Genomic DNA, 10745 nt, shown 5'->3' with positions numbered 1-10745 from the left:
TGGTCAAAATTAATCCGGAGTCCCTCGTAACGGCGTGCCTCATTCATATCATGGTTTTGACACATAAAACCTCACAATTTAATTAGTTTTCTTCCCATTGAACATGTAGTCTTGTTAAATGCTCTTAAGTGAGGCATGTACGTTTAGCCCATATATATGGTCCCTAGAATATTACATACTATTCTATGTACCTCTTGAAAGCAATTTGCGTGTTCCTAGCTGTTGCTCAAGGGCTGGGGTACGAAGCAGCCGTAGCACAAATTGTGCGGAAGACTGCATGCTGGGTAATGGCACCGTCAAAGGTGGCTCTTGTATTGCTGTGTCCGAATTTATTTGTTGTTGAGTTTTCATTGCGACAGCAATTATATATGGACACTCCAGGCGAATTTCCGCCGTTGGCGTCGCCGTGAAGTCCCAAGTGCGATAAGATCGAGGCGGCGCCTGTAGGTGCGAGGGAAAGTATGCGAGGGTGAGCCAAGAAGGATGGTGGCTTGGTGCGGAGGCGTCTTCTAGCGCGCTCAAAAGAGGCATTGTGAGCGCTGTGTTCTCGCTCACCTAGGAAGCGATGAGGCAGCACAAAGGGGAGTTCGCTCGCCGCTGCTGCCGCTCATCATCACACCAGCGTTCTGACGGTTCTGACAGCGAGTGTCCGCGGTCATCGAATGAGATATGTGTTTATGTTTGCCTGCGCGCGCGTGACAGTGTGCTTGTTAATTTAGTTGGTAAGCGAATGTTTGCAGCTGTCCATACGGCCGATAAAACTATATCCTAATAGCTTACTTCGTGTAGCTATCTAATAATTTGGTATGGCAATCAATGCTTCGCCTTTCGAACGAGAATGGGGGCAGAGGTGAGTGTGGGCATTATACCGGGTGGCTTGGGAGGCTTGGGTTAATTGTCATTTTATGTGGCCTTTTTGCATTCGTTTCTTGAAACAGCTGATCCCACTGCACATGTGAAAGATGCACTTTAGTTCGAAGTTCGGCACTTTATCCCCGTAACTTTGTATTTGACTCATTCTAATACTGGTGTACGTCACACGTGCGGCGCACGTTTGATCGCGATAGAGCCCGATCAGGGTCGAATTTCTCGTTCGCGATCGACTTTCTTTTTTTTTTTTTTTTTTTTTTTTTTTTTTTTTTTTTTTGCTAGAGCTCACTTTATCTGTGCTGCATCTGCGGAAGGGAGCCAGTCGCGGTTGAGAATTTCGATCCAGGACGGGCTCTATCGCGATCGGAATTGACCGTGCTAAAATAAAGTGACAGTCGGAAGCCGCGCGCAGGCAACGTGACGGAAAGAGCATACTTCTTTTCGAACCTGAGCTTTGAAACTTCGTACCTGTTGGTTTCAAAAGCGAAGCTCTAATATGAGCACCCACAACCACGATCTCTCTATCATCATTGCAACTTCCTGCGTGCGTCATCTGTTCGCGAGCGTTTTCCGGTTCGCGGTAAACAGAACCAGCGGAACTGACCGATCGGCGACGATGATGCAGGCAACGCGATCGGCTGGGGCCTGAGCGTGCCCATCCGCCAGCCGAGCTCGAGCGAGAAACCACTGTCACCCGCGTCCCTGTGACCCAGTTCGATCCCGCTCGCCACAGTTAAGCGATTATCCTCATGGCTTATCTGCGAGGCCCGTCGATCACGACGACATCGTCGATTTACGATTCCCACCGTTGTATCGTCCGCGACTCTACTGTGGCTCACTGAAGCGTCACCGCTGCGAGGCGCGTTAAAGCAACTCGACGTGAGGCGTAGGAATTCCAGAATTGATATCATTACGGAGCCCAGCTGAGGCGAACCCCAGAGAGCTAGATCAAAACGCGGTCGCGACGCGCCCCAAGTCCCGTCTTTTCGGTTTCGTGTTGAGTGGTTGGACGCAACTTTTGTGTCGTGGCCGAGCCGCGTGAATGCATTTCGCCGAGTGACCGGACGGTTTCTTTCATTTTTTTTTCCCTTTCCGAAGTGTGCACACCTCTTCGACGAGGAGGCGCATCGAGTGAATAATGTTCTCGAAGTTAAAGAAGAAGATTGAAGAGGAGAACCAGACCGAGCTCGTCATCGGCATTCCGCCACCGCCGCCCCAGCTGCCGGCGCCGACACCGACCCACAGCCGCAGAGGTAGTAGCGCGCTGCATCGTTACTAGCTGTCAGTTTGAAGTATATTGTTTATTGCGCAACGCTTTACTCCCCGTGTTGCTGTCCTTGAAGGATCGCGTTGATACGTAAAACCCATGCAAAGCTTCCTCGTCGTTTTGCACATGCTGGCCGACTGGATGCGAGTCGTCCAGAATGTGCGCTTCTGTCTACCTTCTTTGATCTGCGTAGCGCAGGCCTGAAAGATTAAACAAGGCGGGGCAGAGTAGTATGCTATGGCCATGTGTGTGATAGCAGTCATTTGAACCGTGCGTAGCTTAGGGCGGCCGAAATGCCGACGGCTGTTGAAATACATGCAGTCAACCTCCACGAGAAACGTGCCAGAACATAGCAGAAAGCTCACCTTGCGTTCGGCACTGCAGATAATATTCAGCTTGGGTGCCACGTGTGTGTGCCGCGTTCACACCGTCTAGGTTCAAGCTCCTGTGCGCTTAATTGTCATAATGTCTTTTAAAAAAATGTTGTTTAAGTTGGTCTTAAGGCAGTAAATTAGCCACTTGCTAAGCATGCTCATGGGAGGAAAAAGCAGCGGTGCAGAAATGGTGGGGAGAAGTGAGAGATGCAATATGAAAGGAGGAACAAGCACCAGTACAGGATGGATTCTATCTCCGAGTTGTTTCTGCACTATGGTCCTGTCCACCCACACATAAAAAAAAAAATAAACTACTTGTGCATGTTCAAACATAATGTGCAGCAATTCCTGCAATAATGGAACAATTCTTAATATGAAAAGCAAGAGTGATTTTTAAATAATGCAGTACGCCAAATTAAGTGCAGGCATAAGTAATGATCTATGTGTGCTGGAGCTGGCAGTAAATGCAGAATAAATTTGCAGCAATTCTTATTTTCATCCAAAAGAACGAGCAGTGTTTCCTCTTGAGTGACAAGGATACAAACTGATCACTTAAGCTGAGAAATAAATGTTGGAAAAACTTGCCAAAGGCTCTTCATCCCCTTCACTACAGTGACCCTCATAGTTCTGCAAATTTGCTTTGGGACAAACGCTTGGCAGTCACCGTAGGTGCTGAGCATGACATTGTGTGTTGCTTTGGTACACAAACGCTCCCAGAAAGTGGACGGGAGGATTTCTACCGTGGTACTTAATTGGCAATTATTGTCACAATTGTCCTACTAATTGTCACAATTGTCCTACTAATTGTCACAATAATTGGCAATTATTGCCACATGCAGAAGATGTGGGTGGGGCTCCCACCTGCAGGCAAGTTGTCTTTTCGTCCACTTTTATAGCCCTTTTCCTTATTTTATTTCTACATTTCAATGTCTAAGCTGGTTTCATTGTCTATTTCTTCACATGGTGGTGACTAACATAAAATTGACACCCTCAGAGATCCCCTTATTCTTCTCACTTTTAGGGACATTAAACCACATCAATCAGTCTTCATAGGGCAGCAACCACTGTCCCTGAGGAGGGAAAGTATACCGTCAGTATTCTGCTAGAGCCAGGCTCTCATGAATGTGCTGCACACACTTGTAAGAAATAAGGTTCCTTTTTTCACATTGCCCATTCCTTGATTTGTTGTTCAAAACATCTTACCATTTAGGCCGTAGCTCATCCTTTGCAATTGAATTTCCATTCATTCAGCCTGCATTGCAGAATTCTCACACTCTCAACTTAGTCCAAAGTTGTTGTATTATGTCAAGATCTTGCATTGCATTGGAGCACTCTAACCATTTCAATTTTAGTAATTTATTTTTATTTTTCAGTCCTCATTGAATAACTTTCCACATCCCATGTATGTCTCTGCTTTGTGAATACAGCTATGCTTGCTCTGAACTTCAGTTTTCAATGCACTAGACTCTGTAGGATGTTAAAAGGATGGTGCACCATTTGATCATCCAGGGGGGGGGGGGGGGTATCCTGTAAAGCGTCCACCTAGTGGACATGCCCATTTCATCTGCTGCTGAAGTTCTGATTGGCTGGGCTGGGGTATGCGGGAGGAGACAGGCGTTCTCAGCCAATCAGCACTTCAGCAGCTGATGAAATGGACATCTCCGCTAGGAGGACACTTGCAGGATACCCGCCCCCTGGAGTGTAGATTTAACAGCAGGAGAGGGGGCACATTTTGTTTTTACTAATCTGTTTACTGACAGTAGTGTAGGTAAATGCACATGGTTCACTTGTACATTGACGTAAGCACTTCCATTGCCACATGGCAGCACACAGAGTCTGCAGCAGCTGACCAAATCTGCAAAACATTTGGAGCACTCAATGTGGCACTGGCACTGTTTTGTGTACCACATCTCTAGATGAATAGTGTCCTTACAGGTCATTTTGAAAATGCTTTGGGCCTCACAAAAAGTCTTTTTGATGGAGGGGGTTATGTTTTATGGGGAAAATATCTATTCAGCTACAAGTAATAATGTTTGAAAGGGAATATAGTTGTCCACCCGACATTAGCACAAAGCTAAAGAGGAAATCCAAGCAGGTTTCTCAGAAAGAAACTTTGCAGTCAAAAGGTTTTTTTAGTCGCTTCATGCTGCTGTCGGGTGTATGACAATTTATTTTATTGCGATGGCAATTATATGGACACTCCATAGCAGATTTCTGCCGTCGCCGTGGCCGTGAGGTTCCATATGACATCAATGGAGATGAAATCGTCGCCGCGTGCCGCCGAACGCTGTATGTGCGAGTTAAAGGGCACGAGGGACGCGCGCTTTCAAGGGGAGTGAACCCACGGCGGAGAACAAGCGTGCGTTCTGCGCCGTGCTCCCTTAAGGGCTGCAGAAGTAGGCGTCTCTTTCCTCCTTTACAATCACCATATATGTAGAGCAAACGCGCCTTCTTCCGACGCACGAAAGGCCGTCGGGGGGAGGGGGAGGGAAGGGTGGCGATGTTTAGCTGCGGCACCAAGTGCCTATTTTTATCAGAGGCTCCGGCAACAGTCACCAACGCTGCACGCATTTTGTGCGAACGCGGGCAAAACGCCGACGGCGTCGACAACAGTTCTGCGTGTTGCCGGTGCTGCTGCATGTCCAAGTTTATACAGCTGATAAAGCTACTATCATTACTCCGTATAGCTCTCCACAAATTTGCTATCGCAATTGATGCTTCGCCTTTCAGGTGAAACTGCGACAACTTTTTCATGAATCTTCCTCCACCCTGCGGATTTCTGCAGAACTTATTTGCCGAGTGTAAACATGGGCACCAAGAGATATTGTGGTTATGGCACGTAAAACGCCATAATTTAAAAAAAAATTCTTATTCAATGTCATTAGCACACAAAAGTAATGCTCTGATTGACATGATGGGGGTTGTAGGTTACATATTTGGCTCCATATAATTTAAAGGTGACTTTACAGTAAAGATGAGGTAATTCCATTGTGTGGTGTGTGTTTTTAGTAATTGTACTGTGCTTCAAGCTTCACGTCTAACTTTGATAGTGTAAAGCCAAAAGTAAGTTATCAGAATCGATTGATATCTGCTCTATAGAAACATCAACGACTGATGGTGTTTGCCAGTGATATGCTTCATAGCATGACAGATGGGAAGTTGCAGCTGTAGCTTTTCATTACGCATTGGTTGTCCTATTTTTTGAGCTGCAAGAATTGTAAGCTTAGAAAAGTACTTGCAAGTATACTTGCTAGGTTATTCATGAATTTATAGCATTGTCTTCTCTTTTTATGTGACAGATATTGCTGGTGTTGACAGTTAAAGCAGCTGTCATCTGCTGTGAAAATGGGTCATCTGTCAAACATAGATCAAATGACTGTCGCATCAGTGGATCTTGGTACTACTATCATACATGTATCAATGAAAGCTAGCTCATTGTTTCACAGACAGCTGATGTACGTGTTGTGTATAATATGACTTAAGGCAAAGCCAGAATAATGTAATGATTCTGTTCAAATTCTTTTCCATTTTGCACTTCATCAGTAGCCAAAATGAAACTTTGCCTGCATTATCACTAGGATTGGCTGGTCAGAGTGGTGGCTGATAAAAAAAGGAATGTAATCCAGTTAGAGGAATTGCTACATTATACCAGCACATGCTGGGGCTTGTCTGTTACTCATGGTTTCATCAAGAGAGTCAGGTCTATATTTTTCATGTCAAAATGCAAGCAAACTGTGCTTGTACATGCTGTGTGAAAATATGACTATGCCACCATTAGTTGGGTAAACTGCCTTGCGCTGGAATGCTAGCTTTACAATTATGAAAAGGGTTCATGAGAGTGGCTTGTTGGGCAAGCTACATGGTTATACTAGGAGAATGCCAGGAAACTTGAAAGTAGAAAAAATCGAGAAGTAGACATAGACAAAGCGACAGGAAGGTGGCTGGACGTGGGTCTTATGTGCATATTGAACACGCTTTTGCATTTTGAGGTTCCTCTTTAAAAATGCTTCTTATGCTTTGCTCTGAGCGTAAATTGAACACTTAGTCTGTGAAAGCTCTGCCACTCATGTCACATTGCAAGATAACAGCATTTGAAGGTGTCATTGATTGGATAAAAATGGTTTGGAATGAGACCCACATTTATGGCCAAATGGGCTGATGATGGAAAAAAAAAAAGACGGATGGAGGTCACTCATGTAATGTTGACACTGAAGCATTCAATATACAAGAGTATCCTTTTCATAATTGTAAAGCTAGCATTCCAGCAAGGCAGTTTACCCAACTAATGGTGGCGTAGTCATATTTTCACACAGCATGTACAAGCACAGTTTGCACATGACTGTGCTAAGTAGCTACATTGCCATGCACACCTTCACATGATTTCTGAACCCAGTCATGGGTTCAGAAATCATGACGTCATCTTGAATCAGAAATCATGAACTGAAGCACACGATTTCCTTCATGCATGTCTAGACTTTTCATTAACACAACTTATTACAGACCCCACGCGCTCTTCAGCCACATCAGCCAATATCCTTGACCTCATTCTGACTAATGACCCCGCCTTCTGTTTGCATATTATTCTTCTTGATGGCTTGTCCGATCATGCGATCATCAATGCTCAACTGACGCAAACGCCAAACAATAAGAAAGTTACGACTAAGCGCATACGATGTTATAAAAAGCTGATTATGCAAGTATCAATTCGGAGTTGTCATTGTTTACTGACCAATTTTTAGAGGAACATTTATCACGAACACTTAAAAACTGTGTATTATTTAAGGATACATATTGTAGACTAATTGAGAGGTACATACCAGTTATTACTATAAAATGCAGCAACAACACACCTTGGTTTACTAATCAACTCAAACGTTTCAATAACAAAAAGAAGCGTCTATATCGAAACGCGGACAAAGACAGGCTGTCTGTATCATGGAAATGATACGAAAAATGTGATGGGCCCAGTACCAATCCCTGCTTAAAACACCACGTCGTCATTTTTTTCGTCATGACTTCGCATTGGTGCTTATCACTAATCCTCACAGGTTCTGGTGCATAATAAATCTAGTTTCCTATCCAGATGTTATCCTCGCAGATTCAAATGGCGAGATAGTTCCGGACTTTATGTGTGCGCAGATTCTAAATGACACGTTTTCCTCAGTGTTTAGTCATGAAGGTATCACTACGTGTCCTATATTGGACACACTTTTTGATGTGGGCATGTCTGAAATAGTAATTGACGAAGTAGGTATTTGTTCTTTGATGAGCGATGAGCCGGATAAAATTATCATCTACGTGGGACCACAATGGATTCAATTACAACATTCTTAAAAAGACAGCTGAAGGACTATCGTGTATACTCTTCGCAATATTTTCGCAATCCTTGTCTAACTCGAGTATTCCTAGCGATTGGCGAATGGCTAAGGTAATTGCAGTGTTCAAGTCCGGCGAGCATTCTTCACACCTCAACTACAGACCCATATCCTTAACAAGTTGCAATCTTCAAGCTATTAGAACACGTCATACACTTGTAGGTTATCAATTATTTGGACGTGATCAACTTAATTTTTAAGCATCAGCATGGTTTCCGCAAGGGATATTCGTGCGACACTCAGTTAGCTGGCTTTATTGATGATCTGCATTCATCCGTAGATGCTGGTATTCAGGGCGACACAATATTCCTTGATTATTCGAAGGCATTCGACCGTGTTCCACACCATCGTCTTCTGACAAAGTTAGCAAGCTATAACATTCATCCTCTAGTCTAGTTCTCGCATGGAGACTTATTATCTTGCAGGATGCAGTTCACATCGGTGAACAATTTTAACTCTTCATGTGGCTAGGTGACTTCAAACGTACCGCAAGGAAGCGTTCTTGGGCCACTACTCTTTCTTGTTTTTATTAACGATTTACCAGACAGTGTTTCATCCAGAATCGGACTTTTCGCAGATGACTGCGTAATTTACCGTGATATTTGTTCTGTAATTGATCAAGAGGCTCTTCAAACTGACCTTAACTCTGTAAACGCTTGGTGCGATACTTGGTTAATGTCACTAAATCCCTTAAAGACTAAATTTATGTGTTTTACTAATCGAACTACTGGACTTCAGAGTTTCTATGTATTAAACAACACTAACGTTGAGTTTGCTTCTAGTTATAAGTACCTGCAGTGATCTTACGTGGAAGAGCCACATTGAAACCATTCTAGCATCTGCTAACCGCTGTCTGGGCCTCATCAAACGTAGTCTAACTCACGCCTCACCCCACATTAGAAAACTAGCATACACTACATTAACTCGACCAAAGGTCGAGTACGTGCCGGCCTTATGGGACCCAGAACAAGAGTACCTTGTTAATGATATTGAAGCTCTGCAAAATCGTGCTGCGAGATTTATTTTTTCTGACTATTCACTAATAACTAGCGTCACACAGTTAAAACAGCGTGCTGAACTCGACAATTTGTCAGTTCGTCACAAACTAGCACGCTTAACACTCATTCATCAGCTTTATCACCACCCGTTCTTTCATGAAGATGTTTTTCATACCCCGTCCGCTATACTCCCTTGTCATGATCATCCTTTCAAACTAAAATGCGTTTTTTGCCGCACATCACAATACGTTCATTTGTTCATACCACGCACTACAACCGAGTGGAATAACCTGCCATCTGTCATTGCAACAGAACTCGACTTTAATCAATTTCAGAAACTTGTTCAATCGTATCTTATGCCCTAAATGTTCTTCAACCATGCTCCCTTTTTATCGCTCTCCCTGTTTTTTTTTCTCTTGTTTTCTAAGTTTTTTTATTTACTTACAGTTAAAAAGAACTGTTTCGTATTGCTAAATTTCAGTGTTTTGCATTGTATAACCATTGAATTGTTCTGCATTGCATAAAACGAAACTTTGGCACAAGTTGGGCTTACGATGTTTTTTTTTTCGTTTTTTTTTTAGATGTTTTAGTTCTATATGCTGAGTGTGATTGCCATTAATGTTTTTCACCTCTTTTTTATCTTGTATATTGTAATGTTAGCTTGGATGATGTTGCATTCCCCCCCCCATGTAATACCCTCCAACTGAGGACCTTTAGGGTATACTGAAATAAAAAGAAATAATAATAAGCCGGGGCACCAATGTTCACAAAAGCAGTGCCCAAGTTTGGTCTTTGCTTCAATGTCACTGTGAACCGCTGAGTCAACTGTAGTCACGTTGTGCTTCTGTTGGTGCTCAAGTTATTAATTTTCAGCGTTAAGAAAATCTTGACAAATCAGTTACGCAGAAGCCCCCATGGTGGAAGAAGGCTCACGAAAGGGAAAATTGCCGTCCACCCGTTTGTAGGACGAATTTTTCTTCGACTGCGAAACTTTGTTTCTGAGAAACCTGGATGGATTTCCTTTGTAGCTTCATGCTATGCATTCGGGTTGATGACAAATAAAATCTTGGTTAAATCGACGTGAAGGGGCCAGCCAAATTCACATCACTACACTGCGAAAATTTGTACCTTGGCATTCAACCATTGTTTTTCTAGAAATGCACCTAATTAGACAAAAAAAAAAAAAAAAGCCTTTAATGTGGCCGTTTCATCCTCTGTTCTGCAATTTTTATAGGGAGAGATGGCCTCAACGCCACAAAGCCCAGTGTATCATTTTTGAAATGCTGAGTTTAATGCCTCAAAATGCTGATCTAAGCGTGCGATTTTTTGACGCAAACGTCATAGTACCGTTTTTGACATGCTGGAGTGAAGTTTCTGTTGTGCACCACTCAGCAAACCAATTATTAATTAATTACTCTACTAATATGTCTTTTTTTATTAATGCGCTCTCCATGGCCAGGTGATCAAGTTGTTGTAGTTTTCCTTGATATGGAACGGTGTTCGGGCTTTCATGGCCCATGCACCCTCAGATTTGCTGGCAGGGAGTGCAGGCTTGTTGTTGTCATCTGTGCAAATTGATAATTTAAGTTGCATAAAATTGCGACTGGTGCCGTCTCGTAATTTTGCAGCTTAGCACTTTCTTAACTTGGTATTACCGTAAATTGTTGTCCTCCATATGTTTCGTGCTTGTTTATGTCATGATTTATCAATTTGTTCAAATGCTCTTGTTTGTTTCCTATATGTGTGTGCTATGCTTGTGAAAAATCGATGCTGGAAGTAAGCACTTTGTCTATGTCTTTCAACTGTCTGTGTGTATTCTTGTGCCCTCAAAGGGTAAAGTAGAACTTCTAGATCACTTTGC

At 43.2% G+C, this 10745-nt stretch overlaps 1 protein-coding gene across 4 annotated transcripts in view; it reads left to right on the top strand.

The window, feature by feature from the left end:
* Nucleotides 1-1174: 1174 nt before the first annotated feature.
* The window catches only part of LOC119437654 (golgin subfamily A member 1-like), a 102778-nt gene continuing 93207 nt past the window's right edge, over nt 1175-10745 (top strand). The window contains exon 1 of one of the 4 annotated variants that reach the window (XM_049660755.1): nt 1175-2123. In XM_049660755.1, the coding sequence (XP_049516712.1) occupies nt 2009-2123 (115 nt within the window). In that variant the 5' untranslated portion in view covers nt 1175-2008. The remainder of the gene's footprint in view (nt 2124-10745) is intronic. The other 3 variants (XM_037704649.2, XM_049660756.1, XM_037704650.2) reach the window with 3 other exon arrangements.

This window comes from Dermacentor silvarum, chromosome 1 (assembly GCF_013339745.2).
Source record: "Dermacentor silvarum isolate Dsil-2018 chromosome 1, BIME_Dsil_1.4, whole genome shotgun sequence".
In the NCBI taxonomy this organism is placed as follows: Eukaryota; Metazoa; Arthropoda; class Arachnida; order Ixodida; family Ixodidae; genus Dermacentor; species Dermacentor silvarum.
This window is presented reverse-complemented; position numbering and strand designations above follow the sequence as displayed.